The 19,860-nt window shown below is 39.7% G+C and overlaps 2 protein-coding genes across 3 annotated transcripts; one reads left to right on the plus strand and one right to left on the minus strand.

Moving 5' to 3' along the window:
* The first annotated feature begins 63 nt into the window (after positions 1-63).
* On the plus strand, positions 64-14,607 carry STKLD1 (serine/threonine kinase like domain containing 1). Of its 2 annotated transcripts, none has more exons than XM_049831951.1 (19): positions 64-288; positions 809-904; positions 1,383-1,427; positions 2,836-2,910; positions 3,540-3,644; positions 3,847-3,917; positions 4,552-4,667; positions 5,155-5,267; positions 5,369-5,529; positions 5,976-6,106; positions 6,747-6,830; positions 8,162-8,278; positions 8,860-8,988; positions 9,912-10,040; positions 11,154-11,282; positions 12,198-12,326; positions 12,864-13,001; positions 13,262-13,395; positions 14,501-14,607. In XM_049831951.1, exons 1-19 carry the CDS (start codon positions 274-276, stop codon positions 14,546-14,548), a joined length of 1,965 nt encoding a protein of 654 aa, XP_049687908.1. In that variant the 5' UTR covers positions 64-273; the 3' UTR covers positions 14,549-14,607. The 2 variants fall into 2 exon arrangements, with proteins under 2 accessions (XP_049687908.1, XP_049687909.1); XM_049831952.1 differs by having other exon boundaries at positions 13,316-13,395.
* REXO4 (REX4 homolog, 3'-5' exonuclease) lies at positions 14,406-19,794 on the minus strand. Its single transcript, XM_049831954.1, has 8 exons — positions 19,506-19,794; positions 18,795-19,153; positions 18,342-18,497; positions 17,931-18,124; positions 17,409-17,497; positions 16,745-16,819; positions 15,985-16,059; positions 14,406-15,235 (listed from the first exon to the last, which is right to left on the minus strand). Exons 1-8 carry the CDS (start codon positions 19,719-19,721, stop codon positions 15,134-15,136), a joined length of 1,266 nt encoding a protein of 421 aa, XP_049687911.1. The 5' UTR covers positions 19,722-19,794; the 3' UTR covers positions 14,406-15,133.
* Between the last annotated feature and the right edge of the window lie 66 nt (positions 19,795-19,860).

A 19,860-nucleotide genomic window follows, 5' to 3' on the forward strand; every position in this document is an offset into this window, starting at 1 on the left:
ACCTCCGCGCCGGGTTCTTAAAGGAGCCGCGCCGCCTAAGGAGGAGATACTTCGGCAGTTCGGGGTTTTTTTTTCCCCCCCAGGGTTTTGTTGCGGTTCGGGGGTCTATCACGGCGCTTTTTGGGGGGCTGAAAGTGTAGGCTGAGGCAAAGGGGAAGTGCTCTTGTCTCTCCCTGCCCCGCTATCTCTTACTAGTGGCTGAGGGGCTGCTCCCGCCCTGGGGGTTCCTCCTCACCCGTCCTGCCTCACAGGGAGGTCGGGCCCTGTCCCGCCATGGAGAAATATGAGGTGCTGCCCAAAGGGTCGGGCCCTGTCCGGTGGGAAGGGGGTGGCTGCAGCCTTGTGGGTGGTGTCAGTGGCCCTGGGGGGCTACATGGCTGTGGGGAGGGCTTTGTGGCCTAGGGGAGGGGGTGTAGATACCCCTGGGGGTAGTATATGGCCGTGGGGATGGAGCGTAAGTGGCCCTGGGGGGTGTGTGGCCTTGGAGAGGGTGTAAGTGACCCTGAGGAAGGGACCTGCGTGGTCCCAGGGAGGGAAGCGCTGGGGTGTGGACGGCCCTGGGGAGATGGGGGTGTTGTGCTTAGCAGGGGGGAAACGAGGGGGAAAGTTCTGGAAGGGAGGGGAAGGCCAAGGCCTGTGTGCCCCTCTCGAGAGTTGGGGTGTGGGTGGGGGTGCCCGTGGTCCTGCCACAGGGAACTGGAGGTGTGTGCTGCGTGGAGGGTGTCTGTGGGAAAGTGGTTTGGAGGGGCTTTCTGCCTTGGTGGTGTAAAACCACCAAGTGCGTTAGTGTCTCTCCTCTGCTCTGCAGGTGCTGGAGCAGCTCCAGCCTGGGGCGCTGGGCACTATGCTGGTAGTTGAATTGAAAACCGAAAAGGGTGCGGAGAAGAAATGTGTAATAAAGCAGGTGAGAAAGTGGTTGCTAGGAAAACGAGAGTCCATTGGCATGTTTGTCATCTCCATGGACCCTTCTGATGGCAACAGAGACAAACACGTTGGGCAGCTTGGCCTGGGTAAGAGTAGGCTTACAATTTACTGTGCTGCTGTTTTGGAAATGGGAAAATCAGTTTACAAGAATATTGAGGTTAAAAATGGGAAAAGGGGAGCAGCCTATTTAGGTCATCCAGCGTGTTTTCACCTTAGCTTACTGCTACTTTGACAATGCAGGAGAAGGACTGGCTAGCTGTCACACTCGCTTAAAGCTCTGTTTCTGGCCATCTCCCAACAAGAAGACCGCTCCAAACGTTAGCAATTGGAGTTATCATTGAAAATTTATGCCAATTCATACACAATTTGCAGTTCCAGTCATCTTGGCAAGATTGGTCTGGCTTAAAGTTCGCCTGTCTCTATATTACAATCTCATCCTTCTCTTTTGTTTGGTGCAGGTTGAATGCATTCAGGAAAAGCAAGCAAGTGAGGCCTTGAAGGAGGTATCAGTGCAGTTGTTCTTTACTACTTCACTTACAAAGACCAAAGTCTTAACAGAGCAAAGTCTTTTATCTACAAGGATTAACTAAGTAAATAGTCAAGATGTAAATCAGGTAGGACTATCTGAGGGCTGTTCTCCCTGCCCTCTGCTTGGGCTTAGGCCAGGATTTTGTATTAATTGTTCCTACATTTGAATATGTAAATTCAAATGGACAGCTGTTCTCAGAGGATAGTCCCTTTTCAGGGTTCATATTTGTTTTGTGCTGAAGACAAAGAGCAAAGCTCATCCTATTGGCCTTTAAGCTGAAGGAGAACTTTGGTATGTTTATAGTTTATTATTAAGAACTCAATTTGTAGTTAACATATTTCGTTATATGTTAATTTCTCAGAGTTGGACATTTTTTGATGTGAATGGTTTGATTGGTTTTCTTCCTTTGTTGTACTTTTTTTTGTGCAAACTTGTTTCAATGCCTTGAGTAAGAAGCAACATCAGAAATAGTATTAAAATTTCAAAATTTGTTTCAACAAAATACGTGAAGTAGCTCATAATGGATTAGTCTCACAGTGTCCAGTATGCATGACATCTGTAGTTGAAAATGATGAGACTACATGCCAGTACAGATGCTTCATCCTACTCAAGGGAGGTGACCTCTTTATGTACCGAGGCTGGTTTTACTGATAAAGTTTGATCCAATTTTTCTGCTGAGGTATGTGTCTATTGAAATAAATGCAGTTGTCCCAGCTGGGAGTGTGGCTCTCGGTTCTTCTGTTGTGTCTGCACATACACAAAAACAACTATAGGAGAATAAGTTGAATTATTTTTACCTTTCACATCATCAGTAAATTTGTTGCAGTAATTGTTAGAGCCTTACATGGAAACCAGCTTCAAGGAGATAAGCATCTCGGTAGTGTCGTTGTATTTTCTGTGGTTCAAGCTTGTACAGGGGTTACTGGAAATAATGGCTATGTGGGGAAAAATCATCTTGACTTTCATATTCTAAGATATGTTTTCAGGTTTGGATATTAGGAACTGATGAAGGGGGTTGTTTACATATCATCTCCCTAAGGATCAGTTTATATCCTTGAATCTCACAAGGCTGTTAGAGCATTATATTGAGTAGAGCCTTAGAAATATTTTCCTTAACTTGGCATTTGCACATACAAATATACAATAGAGCTTGCAAATTGAAAGGATTTGATCAGACATGTAACATGAATGAGTCAGGAACTGGCTTAGGATATTATTTAAGGTCATGTTCAGTGGGAAGGACTGTGTAGCCACAGAAAGTGCTCTCTGTATTTTTTTATTATTATATATTATTATAAATTTATCATTCTTTTATTTATTTTATTTTTATCATTATAATGCTTTTTTATTTATTTTTTTTTTATTTATTTTTATATATGCAGGCAAAGGCTTTGCTTAAACTTCATCATTCAAACATCTGTGCTTACAAAGAATTGTTTGTGACTTGGGATCATGAGGTGAGAATGAAATAGGATTGGCTAAAGTGGAACACATGGTTAATGTTGTAGGCATGTAAGCATTTTTGCAGGTTTAAATTTGGGGTTATTGGTGTGAGATGCTAAAAAAGGTTATTTGAGTTGAAACAAGCCTGCTTTCTTAACTCCTGAATAAACACGCTGAAAAGCTGTGAAGATGTCTGGAGTCCATGGCAGTATTGCACACTGACTCACAGATTCTGATGTGAATCGGTGTGCAATTCTGATTTTCATGCCTGCATGAAAACCCTTTTATAAGAGAATATAGGAAACTGAAAGCCCTGACTTTTTTATTTGCAGATTTTATTCCGTGCTCAGGCAAAATCTGTCATGATTTTGTGGGTGTATATTTGACTTGAATTGTCCCATATGGCTTCAGATAAGATCCTTGATAGTGTTTTGTTTTAAGAAAAAACAAACGAAACATGCTGTATTTTTTAATAAAAGAAAGTAAATAGTGTCCTCTGTGAGAGATTAATCATCTTCAAACACCTTGGTATTGGCGAACATCACACCCACCAGTTTGGCCAAGTGCTCAGTTTTATCTTTCTTCCTGAATATGTTATTACCTGTGAACAATTAGACAATTTTGGTGTAATGTTTTCTTACAGATATCATCTCTGTTCCTTTGTCTGGTAATGCAGCACTCAGGCCAAGGAGATCTTTCATCTGTAATCAAGGAAAAAAGGCAGAAATCAGAAAAAATAGCGGACATGGTAAAAAGTACAGAAGAGGCATCTGGTTAAACTGTCAGAGTCTCACTTCTTTTTATATCTCCCTCTGTATTCCCTCTTTCTCAAAGTCCTCCCCAAAATCTTCAAAGCACAGTGTTTTGCTGAAGGGTGTTTTTGGAAGCTGTCTTCCAAAGGATATTTGGAAGTTACTCTGTTACACTTTCATGTATATTCCCTTCAACAGGTGATTGTGAAGTTCCTGGGGCAGATGGTGGATGCTTTGTTTTATATACACAAACAAAGTATTTTCCACAGGTGAGTAGAAATCTTGTACTCTGTGTCTGATAGGTCACTGTTCTTTGCAGTGACTGTTGGTTCAGCACGGCTGTTCAGAGGCAGTGAATTTTACTGTTCCAAAAGGGGAAGAAGGAGGTAGAAATTCTGGACTTCATATGTAGATTAGTTTTCTGTGACTTCTGAAGTTGTCTGTTTCATAAGTTTTGTCTAATATTATCCATTTGAGCTAGGTGTTCTCTCTGTTTTGTTTTTTTTTTGAATGTGCTAAAATTCTAATATTAATTTTAACATTAGAATATTGACCATTTCTTTTAATGCTTACACTTTGGTGGCTGTGATGGACGGGGTATATACTTTGTGTATCTAAAGTAAGAGACAGTTGTTGCATTCCGTGTTCAGATAAATTTGTGTCACAAATTTTAAAGCATTTCACAGTAAAAGCGGAAAACAATTGTATTTCAGTAGATTATGATTTGTATATTTAAAAAAACCAAACACACAAAACAACCCCCCTCCAACCACACACTACCAACAACCTCCTGCACCCCTCCAAAAGCCCCAAACCTTCTGATGTGTAAAGATGCTGGGAACCTGTAGTTATATATCATTAGACTCTAATTTTACAGGCTGACAGAAAATATTTGTGTTGCAGAAATCTCAAGCCATCAAACATACTTGTGACTGGTGAAGCATCCTTCATGCTTAGCGACTTCAGTACAGAAACACTTATGACAGATGAGATGAAATGGAAAATAAGAGTGGAAGAAAGTAGATACTTGTTTCACTTTTTTTTCTACTTTATTTTTAAAAGATTCAGTTATGGTGGATATTTTTAGTCCTCAGAGGAAAATCAGCGGAAGAGGAAAAAAATGTCTTCCCTCCCCTTTTTCCACATTATACTATTTGTCTTCTAACATATGAATAGGATATTCATAGGCAGTTGCCTGCAGTATTAATTCTGTTCACAATTGAAAACTATAGATAAGTCTGTGAGTCTCAGAACCCTGCAACAGATACAGTTGGAATACTTTTTAGCTTGATACATATACAGTAACATCTTAGAAAATTGTTCATTAGTTATAGTGTGGTTTTTTGTGGCATATCCCCAGTAAAAATTGTCTAATCTCTGCAGAATATCTCTATCTCTAAATTATTTTTAGATATAAAACAATTGCTTGCAGTTCACGCATGTGCAAGTAAAAACTGTGTATAGTACAATGTCAGCAACATTACTGTATGATTCTTATTTCAACAGATAGCAAGTATTGGATGGCTCCAGAAACATTTGTTTTTTCTTTTACTGAGAAATCTGACATCTGGTCTCTGGGTTGTATTCTACTTGACATGACGACCTGCTTTGTTCTGAATGTATGTAATAATGTTTCATTATAGATTTAAAATGTCATGGGCCCACCGGGATATCTGTAAACAAGGATGTGAAACCTCTTCTGATACTATACCCTTTACAGGCAGAAGAGATAACTTCATTACTGCAGGATATTAGACAGGATACCAGCCGTCTTGAGGGAGTTCTGACATTACTGCAAAACGGAGATAACAGCTCTTTGCCTTTATTTCCAATTTTATTTATGATGCTACAGATTGAGCCCAGCATGAGACCCACAGCAAAGTGAGTTCTGGGTGCTTTCCCTTTATTTTTTTTGTCCTAAACCCCACCTACCTTCACAAAGAGGGGAATATTAGCTACTGTTTGAAAGAAATTGAGTCAAAGTTGCTGATCTTACTGCCTTGACACATTGAGTTATTAAAAAAGTCAAAGGCTTGGTGTTCATTCAGAAGTGAGCATTCTGATATGCATAGGTGTCCTTTTTTGAGGCATTGCACTATAAAATCATGTTATACGCAATTTTACTTGAAGCCTAAGCATGGCTTGCTCAGTGTAAGCTCTTTCATTAGCTGTTTTGAAGTAAATTGTTTTAAGTTCTGTCAAAAATAATCCAGTCTTCAAAGAAGTAGTATTAACTTTTTATATCAAAATGAAACAAAGCCTGTAGAAATTTTTTTGTAACTTACCAGTTCTAACTTACTGGTACTGCTTTTGTGTCTCAATTCTAGGGATCTGACTGATGTTCCATTTATTAGGGAATGCCTGACTGTTGCTGGTGCCTCTTCAGTAAAACTGAAAAAGTCTTTGCCTCCCAAAATAATAGATGTGCTTCTTGAGGGAGGAATCGAAAGTGTTCTAGGTAATAAGGAAAATAAGATTAGTATAATGGTGATTTTTTTCAGGAAATAAATCCATGTGTTCTCCAGTCAGCATGCATTCTACTTGAAAATGAATTATTGGACATTCATTTTACTTGAAATAAAATGAGATGCTATTTGGAGGAAGGATCACTGTACAGCCTTTTCTATAACCTCATAAGATTACCAGCCATGCCTAGTGCACAAGTTAAATGGGATCAAAATCATTCCTCAGAAAACTGGGGAGCCCCACTTTTTTGTCTGCATTCTAACATGTTTGCCAATTTATGCCAACAAAGGATCTGCTCCATTATTTTTCTTTTAAGTAAGGAAGATATTATCTTAATCTGAAAAGGCTATTGGAATAATGCATTTAAAGCCCCTATCCCTGCTCTGATTTAATATTCCAGCAAATCCCCAAAATATATAATGCCAAATACACAGATTATACAGGTGAATCATAACGCTTTGTAATATTTAAATGTTTGATGTGTTGGGGAAAAGTTTCTCTCTCTTCAACAATCACAATCTACATTATTTTCATTTATATGAATTCACATCTTGCACAAAATAGAGAAAACCTGAGTCCTTTTTATAAGTGTTTGTATCAAATGGTTAGAAGAATTTTCTTGGTTTACGTAGATTTCATGCAGGCTTTCTGGGATATAGAAGAAGTACAGGCTAAAGCCATTCAGCACCTTGCCAGCTTTATAAGAGATAAAAGTGGTAAGGCACTATTTTATTAATTTATTTATTCTGCTCTTTCCTTACATTTTGAGATAATAGGAAGAGGAAAAGATTTCTCCTGACAATAAATGAGAATGAAATTGCTTTCTTCCTATTTCTCATTTTTTGGAATGTACTGGAATAGGCCACTAGTTGATGTGATTGTGTTGGTACTTGTTTTGTAAATGCTTTTGTTGAACAGCAGAGGTGTTTTACTGGATAAGAAAAACAGACATTGGAAAAAAACCTTAGTGATATTTTAATTGGCAACTAAGGTGAATTGGCAAACTGACATTTGAAGAAGGTAATTCATATCAGCGTTGGGGCAACTTGGGGGTAATGCCTAGGGCTGTAAGACTGATAGAGCAAAAGGAAGCTACATATGTCTAGTAAAGCTGTGTGAGTGAAGACTGTATATTTTCTCCCAGCATCTGCACATTTTTCAGATTAATGTCAGATCAAGATTAATATTTTCAAAGCACCATGTTATCTCAGTTATAAAATGCACTGGTATTTGATAGTGATAGCATTTTAATGCTGGCATTGGCTTATGATGTTAAAACACAGGGGTGTTCCTATCTGTAGTTGATAAGGAAAAAGAATAATACATTTTTTTTTCCTTAGAGTTACCTGTACCTTCAACTCTGTTACTGAAGAAATCTTTACTCAGTAATACAGGAGGCTTTGGTTGTAAATAACAGAATGAATGGATCTTCATGATTCTCATTCAGTCCTATTGACAGCAGTACAAGGCTGTGCCACATCTGAGTGACTTGTTTGGCACTTCTGCACCATGGCTTGCCATGACTGATGCTCGCATCTTTGAAGGTGCTCAAAATGGATCCCAGTTTTTTGTCAACATTTTATCATGTATTTGTGGATACACTGAATAGCTGTATTAGCTATTTCAAAAGCTCAAAGTCTTCCTAGAATTAGGAAACCTGATGAAATACTTTCCTCCACAGGTTCTGAAAAGCATGGGTTTGGGCTCATGCACAATGTTCTACCCCGCAACTGGCTACATGACTGGGGAACAATGCCAGTGTGACTTAATGAGGAACGTGCTGGCTACATTTAACTTGCATAGCCTTGCAGCTGTGTTTAATAAGAGTCATATCCCACAGAGCCTACAAAATTCACTCTGTATTGTTCCATCTGTAGTTGCACTTTCTTCTCTTTGATTTAAGAATGTTGTTCTGCTGTTTCACATTGTCCATAGGGACGCAAATTTATTTGAAGCTGGAACTTTTGTGTTTTGGAGTATAGATACCCACTGAGCATTCTACACTGTGTAACTGAATGTTGTCTCAAACAATTTCTTTATCCCACAGCCTTGCCCTATCTGAGAACGTTCACGGAATTGATCGCTTTTGCCATGAAGACTCATGTAGGTTCTCTCAGGTTACAAGTAGATGGTTGCAGTTTATTGCTTGAAATTCTTAGTCAAGGTACAGTTACAAGACTTCCAGCTTATTCTGGTTAATACAGCCTATCTCTTGTAAAGTTAGAGGTAGCAGATAAGGTTTAAAATGGATTCAGTAATGTTTTTAGGGGATGAATTTAAAGTAATAGAGGAATTTAACCAGCCTTAATAAGAGTCTGGATTCTCATGGACTTTCTTCAGGCCTGGCATACATGAATTCTGTGTTAGTGTTAATTTTAATACAGGCTACTGATATTAGGCTACTAAGTTTGTTTTCATGTTATATACTAGAGTGCATAAATAAGAGACTCTCAGTGTTCTGGTATTTGAATTTCAAACCATAAAAGTGTTTTTTGGTCTCTTGTGTGGTCCCTGCTGTCACTTTCTTGGCAATTCACCCCAATAACACCTGATAATGATATAAGCTTGAAAATAGTAAGAATTGTGTTGCAGAAAAAGAAAATTTAAAGTAACTTCTGGATATGTTATGTGAAAAAAATGCTGTTAATTGAATGTTTTACTGATGCTGACAGCAGGGGGTTCAGACTTCATTCAAAGCCACTGAAATCTTTGTTCTGTTCAAATGTGTACTTTTGACAACTCTAGAACAGGATGTGGTGATGGCCCTGGATGAGAATGTGACCAGCTCTCTGTTAGACACAGTGAGAAAATACTCTGAAAATGAGGAGTTACTTTCATTGGTCTGCACATTGCTGATGATGATTTCAGCCAGTGGTGGGTCACCTTGTTCATTTTTGGTGAATATTCTTATGTTTTGACTTTTATAATCTAATCCAAGATAAAATGCAGAACTCGTGATTTCACCGAGAGATGTAGGTATTAGTTTAATAGGAGTACTATTGGTAAGATTGACTAGATATGGGTAAAAGAACACTCCTGAAAGTGTAAGATACACTGCTGAGACTTCAGGTACTTACAGAATTGTATCTATTAGAGTGGTCCTGTATTTCATCTTGTTTTGGAAACAAGTACAAACTATGCAAATAGTAGTGCTTAGGAAAATGGGGGCATAGAACCTGGATTCTATTTTTGACTGTGCCATGGTGAATTGAAGCCATTCTACCTAATTTCTCTACTTTGTTTTTTCTCTTGAGGTTGTAATTGCTAAATATTTATAGTATTTTTTACTTGTTTTCAGTGTCAGTTAAACAGTCATCAGAACACTCTTTTTTATAAATGGTTACAGAGGACTTAGCAGCAAGGTGATAATTAAAAAAAAAAAAAAAATTACACACAAAGTGTCCTGTACAAATAAATTTACCCTCTAAGACCAAATTATTTTTATACAGTGTTTCCTAATTCTGAAGCTGAGGTAGCTTGAATTGCTACATTGCAAACATTTGAAAAATAGTCATTTATACCCTCTTGGTTCCTTTTCTGCTCTGTAAATTTCAGATCTGTATGGAAAAGGGATGGCCAAACATCCATTTGAAAGGGTCACTTGTGTTAAACACTATGCTTAAGCACATCTTGTTAAAGAATTCGGTCTGTTCTCTTGCTTTCTTTTGTTCAGCTGATGGTATCATGTTACTGGTTTGTTATCACTGTTTAAATATGGTTAGTAGCGTGCTCTGTAGTGAGGAGGGTGAGTGGGACAAAAATACCAGATTCTATAGAATTTTTTTCTGTTTTTTCAGAAGTTGCTGCAGAGAATCTAAGGAAAGTTGGAGTAATTCCAGACCTTCTGTCAATTTTAAGAAAATTTCTTCATAATGAAAAGATCTGCCTCTCTTGCTGTGGAGTTCTCTGGAGCTTGGCTGTGAGTGGTAAGCAGAACACAGCAAGTATTGTGCCTAGACTCATGTGATGTGACTGAAAGGCAGCAGGTATTGTGCCTAATTGAGTTCAGACATTCCTGTTGCTGGGACTGGATTTTTCTTCTTTCTCCCATTCTGGAGAGATGTCTCCACAGTACTACCAGAATAACTTTAAGTGATCCAGACTTAAATGGGAGAAAACTAAAAACTAATGCAGACTTTTTAGCAACCCTTTTTGTGATAAGGTGTCAAAGTCAAATTTTTACTGTTTATGCCAAGATATGGCTTGTGAACAGACTGTCAGAAATGAAAGGGTACACACAGTTTCTGGTTTGTCAGTCGTGGTTTTTGCTCTGCTCTTAGCAGAGGGAGTGGAGTGCAAACAGCATATTAGATTAGTTATCAGCATTTGGAATTAATAGCATCTTATTTCTTTGCATTGCACTTCTCTTGGCAGCACTGGGCTGAATCTTGAGTTGGACATCTAGAGACTTGCTTTTCCGAAAGAAATGTGATTGGCAAGCGTACTCTTCCCATTGCCTTAGAACTAAACCAGCATCATCCCACAGTGTTGGAGAGCCATGGGTGATTGCTTGAGCTGACCCCTTCTTAGGAGACCGCACTGGGAGGTTTTTTAGGAGATTTGTTTTGGTGATATGTTCCTGTATAGGTCTGTGGTGGTCTAATCATCAAGGAATGCTCAAAGCACAAAATGTTCACAATTGCACTTGGTGTGTTTTATTCCCTCTGTGCAACAAACCACCCATTTATGTGACCAGCTAAATATCCATCCTGCAGACCGTATTCTGTCAAAAAGATGGTTATTTTTGGAGGTCTCTTGCTGTGATCACCATGTATAATTTAAATGGCAAAGAAAACTAGTTCATGGAGAAGTTTCTGCAATAAACATTACTGTTTATTAGTCCTGTAAAATTTTATTTGTTTTTGTACGTTTTGGGTTCCTTCCCTCTGCTGTTGTCCGTGCTAAAATAATGTTGCATTACTCCAATGCCAACATCTTTGAAGGTTTTACTGATATAATTTAACATACAATGTGCTTATGATATTATTACTTGATTAAATAACTGCTTGATGCATTTGCTTTTTGTTATGGTAATTCAGAGAATAATGTAGACCAAGCATTGCTGAAAAGTGCTGTGCCTGTTACCTCTGCGGTCCTTCAAGAGCATCTCCAGAACGGAAGAGTTACGGAGTCTGCTTGCTCGGCTCTGTGGGCATTGTCACTCCAAGGTGTGTTTTCCCAGCCTTCTTGTCCCTTGTGCATGGAAAAGGCTGGCATGCAGAACGCTGTTAGTGGTGATCCCTGAAATACAGGCTGCTTGGCCTTAGCAGGCTCTGCAGATGGCAGCAGAGTTAGGAATTTGCATCGTCTCTTAACCAGTCTTCCCTGCACTTGCTCTCTAACACTTTCTAATGAAGCTATTTTTGATGAGCTGTAGCAATTATATAACTAGATACTGCTAATGGTTACTGTAATGATGGGCAGCTACAGCAACCCATGTTGTGCAGAGCATTCTCTCTGGCTTATTTCTTGAGACCAAGAATCCCATTTGTGTTACTCCTTTGAACACAGTGTTAGTGTGCAGCATTGGCTGGGAGGTTTCTTTTTATGCCATTTGCTTTGTAGATTGGGAACAGTATTTCAGATTAAAAAATAAAATGCATATCTCATTATCATGTGCACTAAGAAACGCATCCTTGCAGTACTACTCTGTCTTATTTCTTTCTCATGCAAGAATATTGCCGTATGTTTAGCTACCACCTGGCACTTATGCCATCGTTCCACTAGGAAGAGCTGAGTAAAACACCCTAAGCAGTCTTGTTTCTAGTACCCACCGGCAGAATAGGTTGAGTATTCAGGACTCTCTATTCCTTTTGGCTTGGAGAATGAAAGGGCATCTTGACGTAGAGGATGTATCAGAAAATTCTCTTAAACCCCTGGATCAACTCATGGTAAGACTTTATTAGGCCTTTTTTACTGCAATACAGGTTTTCACCTGCTTTCTTTGTAACTTATTGCATGATTAAGAAGTCATTTCAGAAACAGGAGGCAGAAGTTGGAATGATGATAAGTCTTGTTTTAAAGGCTTTTGAGTATATTGAAGTTTAGGGGGTTTGTTTGTGGTTTTTTTGTTTGTTTTAAAGGTTGCTTAACTGAAAATGAGTATGAGCCCACAACAGCGCTTCTGCTGGATGTGCTCAGGACAAACCCAGAAAGACCAGTGCTGGTGAAGAATGCCTGCCTGGCATTAGCAAGCCTGCTAAGGCTATCTGGTAACATTCAGCAATTCTTTTTTTTTTTTTCTAATTAATTGCAGATCAGCACAGAAGTGGATGTTTCTGTATAGTTCAAAGTGGGATTGGGATTGACATCTGCTCTCCTGAGTTAATCTTTTCTTGCAGGACTGGAAGAGCAAATAGTGAAACTGGAGGTGTCAATTTTTTTCTTCCCATGGACCTAGCATGCATGTATGAGAAGTATTAGATCAGCACAATCTGATCTATTAGTAACTTGAGAGTGTTTTGTTATTTATGATGAAGTTGTTTGAGCTCTACCCTTTTACACAGTTAAATCAATGTGAAAACAATAAACATTAAAATAGCTTCTGCCATGTGTGACAGTGTCAGCTGCATATATGGTTTTCTACTTGTTGCCCAAATATTCTTCAGAATAGCTTTTAGGAAGACTGAAAGTAATGGGCACGACTTCCTGGAAAAATATTACGTGTGCTAGCTGCAGCAGGGGGTCGGAAAGCAGATAATGCAGTCTGCAGCTACCAATTTGCCCAGCAGTGTTTGTCTCCCTTTCAGAAATATCAGCTTTGAGATTTATAACGGATTCAAAAGGCACTGGAATAAACGTGATCAAAGATGCCTATCACCTTCACTTTGATGATCTTGGAGTGGTGGAAAGTATCTGTATGCTGACTAACGAGATGGTTCAGTATGGTGAGATGGTGGTGTTACTTGTAGAGTCTCTTCCTCTCCTCCACCCCCAAAAGGTAGCAAAGAATACCGTAACAGTAGCTGCTCAGGGACATGTTAGTTGCTCTCAGGGAAGACCTTGTGTCCGAGAGAAGATAAATTGGAACTGAGAGTTCATTCCACTTGTTCTTGAATAAATGCCACTCTGATGTTACAATGTTTTAACTTCATCTTATCTTGCCTTCCCTTTGTGTACATCTGTCTCTCTCTCTGGTCTCCTTTAGCTCCTGGTGAAACTATTGGCAGCTGTAACTGTAAATTACCCTGTTCATTTACAGATGAAGTTGTGCTAGATCTACTGTCCCAGAAAATGGAAGAACTGCTGTCTGAAATAAAATTCCGTTTTACATCTCACCTGGTATGTAGAAGTCACTGTGATAATAAAGGGTGTATGCTTAGTATATTACTTCTGGTTATGGATTTTATCATTCTGAAATAGCTGGAATTACATAGTGCAGCAAATTCACAGAATTATGTATATATGGGTTGAAGAGTAAGTTTGTAAGAATACTTCTAACTACTGGAAACAAGTAGTTGGAAGGGTTTTTTTCTTTATGCTTTATGCTGTAATTTTTTAAAACTGTTCTGGTCTCTTGCAACATTGCATTGCATTAATTTACTACATTCTTCACAACAAAACAGGCTAATGTTTACAGGAATAAAGCATAAGTATATTACATCCAATTATTTTTGCTTTATAAGTAACATCCTTAAAAACAACCCCTAACAACAAAACAAACCCTTGTCACAGTTTGCTGGAAGATTTAACTTACATTAAATTCCAACAAGTAGTTGTACTTAAAAAAATATAACTTGAAACACCAGCAGCGGCAGTTATCCAAGCTATTGAATGTGTTACAGTAGTATTTCCTTTGCAATGGCTTGCTGTCAAGAAACCAGTAATTACAAGTTTTTTTCATTAAGCCAATAAAACTGGTTAGTCTTATAACTTCGCTCTTTTTAGTTATGCATTTAGCCTACTTACATAATTTGTCTCAAAGATAGTTACACACAAACTTGTTCTCCAGTGTCTCCTGCAGGCACTGCCTGTACCAATTTAATGGACCCTGCAGTTACAAGGTAGTGTAGAAAAAGAATCACAAAAGAGAAGAAAGCTCCCTCTTCTGTTGTAAATGTAATTTGTTCCCTGTGTCCCCTGTTGACAGACAAGATCAGAACACTCTCATTCTGGCAATACAGTGTGTGACATGCAACTGCTAAATCTCTGAAACCCATTCCTTGTCACCTTCCAGTATCCGTGTAGATTATTTAAATCACAGCATTAGTATTCAGTCTGGCAATTACAGTTGCTTTGGATTTTGTAGAATCAGACCCCACATGTTTAAAACACCACTCACTTTAAAGACCTATGTTAGACACAGTGTTTTTATTAATAAAGGAATATAAAAATAAGTGAAACAACAAGGTAATCTTGTTTTGACAATTCTCACATTTCTCTCCAGGAGATAATGACCCTTGTGGATGCAACGCTTTTGAAACTGCAGAAGTGAAAGAAAACCTTTTTGTATAAGAACAAGACTTGTACACTTCTGGCTCAAATATAAAAGCTTGGATGCTCCAGAAATATTTTAAAAGATTTTTCTCACCAGAAAGATTAATATTGGGCCATTAATAATATATAAACAGTTATATATTCTGTTGATTTAGGTACCACAACCGAGAGACTAACAGCAATAATTAAGAATTCACCTTACTTTTGTAGAATTTAAAATACTTGAAATAAAGATTTTAGTCTTGGGAGTTTCAACAAAGCAACGACAGTTTCTTCCTTCATCTATCATAATTTAAAAACACTTTAACTTATTCAGTCCTTTGCAGAAATTGAACTGATGAAGTACTTCACAAATGCAGGCATTTGTTACAAGTATTGTTTAACACAGTAGTAGACATTAGGCATAAGTACCATCCAGAAAGGAGATACTAGCAGTATTTTGATATGGCAGCATTCATGTACCAGGTTAGGAAATACTGTCTTTTGATTGATTTTATTAAGTAGCTGCTGTCAGTTCTGAGTTATCTCTGAATTTGCCCTGGAATGTGACATGAAACCAGCAAATGCTGCAGATAAACACCATTCAAGTTTTACAATTTTTGTTGTTAGATTTGTTCTTAACAGCAGCTTCCCATTTCTTTTTCTCCAAGGTGTAGAGTCTCATAGCTGCTTGTGCATCCTGAATCTAAAACAGAACAGAACAAAGTGGAGGCTTAATGAAACATAGTTGACATGGTTTAAGAACGTTATTATTAATAAGCAGCTAAATCTTCCATCATTTTAATACATCCTTTCAAGTAACTTTTTTCATAATTTCTTTCTAGATTTAGGTTCTGTGACTAGTGGAAGGGATGAATATGTATTCAGAATGCATGGCCCACCACAAGGCTATGCACTTGCTCTTTCTCATCGTGACTTGGAAAGCCATAATGAAAAAATACTCCTGATACAGTATCTTGGAGATACCCTCACAATTTGCCCTGCTTTTTCAGTCCATTCCTCTATTGTATCCTCCTGTCCACTGAAAGAAAGGAACGAACTGCTGCCATTCAGTAGTAGGCACTCACACTATTTTATCCAACCTGCCATAGTACAACAGTGCAGAATGCTGCTTTTAAGGTAAGCAGTTGATACCTGAGAATTACTTTTTTCCTCGGGGATCTTAAAATAACAAGAATTAATATTTAAATAAAATACAGTTGACTTGTGCAAAAGAAGTTAAGGAAATAATCCAAGTGGTAGGAGACACGTAACAGTAAGTAAGCAAGCTTAGATGGCAATCTTGCTGCATGCTGGTGTCCGAGCAGAGCTTGCTAACTTTCATTGAGAGGCTAAAATGAAGCCCCAGCATTCTGGAATGAACTTAGATCCTAGAGCTAATGTGTAATACCTTGTTGATCTACCCAAAAATGTATGTTCTGATGAGATACATACCGAGCAGTGCTCTGATGTCTGCACTTGAACATTTAGCAGTCTCTCACAGAGCAGTTTCAATGATGGCCGTGCATTCTAGAAATAGAAAAGATAGACTCATGTTGTCTCACTCTACTTGAAATATATATATGTGTATACATATAAAAATACTAGTTTGAGTGCATTCCTCAGTAAAGTATAGCACATCTCAGCTTCTACTGGTGAACTGGCAAGAAGAATTCATGAATTATGAGATTTATGGATGCACTGCTGAAAGGATTTTATGTGTATTAACATAACCCTAAGATTTACATTTGGGGTGCTTTTTTGTGAAAAAGACAACCTGAGTATAGAGTTATGAAACAAAATACCTCCCTATAATCTGAACCTTTACTCCTGCAGTCTAAGCAGAAACTTGAAGCCATCTAATTTTTTTTACATCCCTATGGAAACAGTACCTTTGAGGAGCCAAGCCTTACTGTAAGTAGAACTGTAGCATCTTATTTAGCTATCCAGAAGAGCATTATGAAGACCATGCAACTGCTAAAGAATGGGAAAGCCAATGAATTTTGTGCACAGCTGTTACTGGCAATGTTTGTACTGAACTAAGTAACTTATTGATATATTTCAAACACTAAGTAAGCATTCAACTAGACTAGCATTTTCAAGCAACAAAAAGCAGGCATCCCTGTTTCAGGAAAGGAGGAACAGGGTCAGGTGGGGACAAGTGTAGGAGTGAGCTACCAGCTGGGAGTCAGCAGCTCAAGAGTCAGTTTCTTACCTTGACTCTCTGTCTGAAAGGCTTGTATCTCTGTGTGTCACGTATCTTCTTCTGAGGATGATCAAGAAATAGGACCTAAAAGAAATTACATTTCCAGTCCAAAGCGTGCTGTTGCATGAAACTTTGTACAGCTGCATGTACAGCTTCTGCTGTTTCCCTCCATCCATTATAAGAGATAGTTCAAAACCATGAATGGACAAGACCACAATCATCCAGACACTGGCTGGATTCAAGAACCACATTTCTACTTAGCATGGGAAACAGAACTGAATCTGGAGGCACCACCTGTGCAGACTACCTGCAGTGCTGGTACAGCAGGACATAAGATACCTGTCTCTGGTAACAATGACCAGACTGCTGAGCTTTGGGTGCTAAGGAAAGCATGCAAACAGTTTTTTCATCGTTATATTTCTTTCCTGGCTCTTCAGTAAGCAGATCAGTGCTATTAGCCACAGAGTTTGGAAGCTGGAGAACTTTAGTAGGCAAGCGACTAGGGCTATAATTGGTGCAGCATGACATGACGAGAAACTGAGGTAACAGTGATAAAGCTGTAGTTCCTAGGAGTTTAGTATGCGCATCTGATCCAGAAAGATGTATTAGAAATTGAATAGATCTTAAGTTTTTGGAGCCTTGTCTTCAAAATAACAAATCTGCAGCCATTTACCTTTAGATCATTGCGTAAAGCATGTCCAACTAAAATCCTTCCATTCAGGATGTCGGCGACCTCCTTCTGAACTGTTTTAAAATCTTCACCTAAAAATACCACATAGTGAAAGGCTTTCCATTAGATGCATAAGACAACTAAGCAAGCTACAGTTAAAACATTGCATCTTTTTTGTGAAGGCAATTGTATCTTTGGGACTGTAGTTACACAAATTTGTACAGTACCCTAAATCCTCTGCTTGTTAGAAAAGCATAGAGAATACCAGAAAGAGTGTAGCACTAAAAGGAAATAAACTTCCTATTATTGCCATACCATAATCCACAAGTTAACTTCTAGGGCATTAGTGACCACTCTGTAAAAAGTACTTCTTCCCACAATTTTTCTTAGCATTCAGACTACATTTTGTTTTCCATTTCCCAAAATAGGTCTAAAACTTTTCCAAGCTCAGCCAACGAGGCTTCTGCGATAGCCTGTTAAATTTTCCCTCCTTGAAGAACATTTTTTGGGACAAAAACCTCCTACCTGTATTTATATTCTCAGGGCGTATGCCACTAACAGCTGTTCTGTAATCAGTCACCTCTTCTGTAGGCTTGACATACTTGTCATAAACACACTTTCCAAATTGGTTCACGATGGACACACGAGCCACAATACTGTCTTCACCCTTGGGTCCCACTCCCACCATCTCACAGTCCATGGCTACTGCTCGTGTCAGCCTAAAAGACAGAAGGACAGCTTGGTGACACCTCTGTTACAGGGACCACATAGTGGAGTTTACAAGGTTCACACGTTGATACAAACAGGGAAAACTCAACAGTTTGTCTGTCAGCAGACTCGGGGAGATGTCAGCTTAAGCTGTGCACCTGCAAATCAGTTACTAGAAGATAATCTTGATGCCTCTGCTGCCATCCTTCCCGCTAAAATGCCACTCACCCTTCAGAAGCCTTTTCTTTAACCAGCACCTGCTCCACAGACTGTTTGGATTGGCCCGTTTCGAGTCCCAGATTTCTTCTAGCAATTTTTGCTGCTTCAGGTCCTATTGCGGCTTCAATATCTTTTGGGTCAACATCATCAAACCAGATTTCAGCCCTGGTAAGTACAGATTTAATGACATTTAACGGTCTTAAAGCAGTCTTGTATTTTTTATTGTGTAGAAGAAGCATATTTATTTTTTAAATCAAGAAATTAGCTCTGTGAAAATCAGTCTAGTACTGTGACCTATGCAGGTTTGTTGCTGTATCTGAGGAGAAGGGGCAGCATGCATCTTGTTTCTCCCAAAACTTAGTCTGGAAGAGTGCAGCTGTTCTGAATGTACTGCTCCTTGCTCCTTATGTACACCTCCCAAAACAGATATTCACATACTTGTATGACGTCTGAAGTACTCACTCTTTGGGTTGCTGCTCCACATGTTCTTCAGCTTTCCTCCTCTTATGTTTTATATCATCTTTCTCCTTTAAAATATTGCCGTTTTTCTTTTTTTCTTTGCAGCCTTTTCCATCGCTTTTGGTGCCATTTAAATTCGTATCCCTTGCAACCCTCTTGGATTTTGGCTTAGCCAAAGGAGGATTGTCTTTAGCAGAACCACTGTCCGTTTTATTTGTGGATTTGGCCTTTATCACACTCCCATTCCCATTGATGGCTGGAACTTCTTGGCTCTTTCCAGCTTTGAGTGGATGCTTCTTTTTGGTGTCTGTTTGACATGTAGAGATGGACTCATTGGAGTTCTTGGCCTTCTGTTTCAGTACCTAAAACGACAAAAAAAAAAAAAAAAAAAAAAAAGGAAAAAAGGATTGATTCTGTCCCTCCGTTTCTGACCCTGCCATCGTTCCGAGGTCTCCAGGCATTCTGCCTCAGCACCAGCTGAGGCCCTGCGCTCTCTAAATGGCTCTAGGGGCATTACCTCCAACGGGACACCCCACATCCCTGCCCGCAGCACTTTAGTTAGTGACAAAAAGATGATTTTGTTTGCTTGCTTGCTTTTAATTACTACACACAAAGTGCAACTACAGTCGCAGAATCACGGCATGGCCCCAGCCGGCTTCCCCATCCCAACCCCCCGGGGGATGCCGAATCCCCCCCCCCCGGGTCCCCCCTCACCTCCTGCAGCGCCTTCCAGTTGGAGGAGAACTCCCGGGGGCTGCGGGGGGGAGCTGCCCCCGCCGCCATGTCGGGCCCTTTCGGCCCGGCGCCCGTCGCCGTTTCCCCGCCGCCTCGCCAGACCTTCTTCTTCCTCCTCCTCCTCCTCCTGCCCTTCCCCTGGGCCGCGGCGCTCGGCCCCGGCGCCTCGGGCTCCGCGGGGCTCTCCTTCGCCATGCCGCCGGGGCAGGGGGTGGGGGGGGAACCAGTCCCAAACGGACCGGGGCTACCGCTTCACCGCCACGCCGGGAACGGGACCGCGCAGCGCCGCACCGGCCCGGCGGGGAACGTCGACCCGCTCTTCGGTTCCGGGCTG

This window comes from Accipiter gentilis, chromosome 29 (genome assembly GCF_929443795.1).
Source record: "Accipiter gentilis chromosome 29, bAccGen1.1, whole genome shotgun sequence".
Lineage (NCBI taxonomy): Eukaryota > Metazoa > Chordata > Aves > Accipitriformes > Accipitridae > Astur > Astur gentilis.

Bases quoted from the DNA above. Each gene is read 5' to 3' on its own strand.
- STKLD1 (XM_049831951.1), top strand. The intron at 5,530-5,975 runs GTGAGTTCTGGG...TCTCAATTCTAG, and splicing joins AGCATGAGACCCACAGCAAA to GGATCTGACTGATGTTCCAT. The intron at 10,041-11,153 runs GTAAGCAGAACA...ATGGTAATTCAG, and splicing joins CTGGAGCTTGGCTGTGAGTG to AGAATAATGTAGACCAAGCA.
- REXO4 (XM_049831954.1), bottom strand. From the start codon at position 19,721: ATGGCGAAGGAGAGCCCCGCGGAGCCCGAGGCGCCGGGGCCGAGCGCC. The intron at 18,125-18,341 runs GTGAGTGGCATT...TCTGTCTTTTAG, and splicing joins AAAGAAAAGGCTTCTGAAGG to GCTGACACGAGCAGTAGCCA. The intron at 15,236-15,984 runs GTATGTATCTCA...GTTCTGTTTTAG, and splicing joins AGACATCAGAGCACTGCTCG to ATTCAGGATGCACAAGCAGC.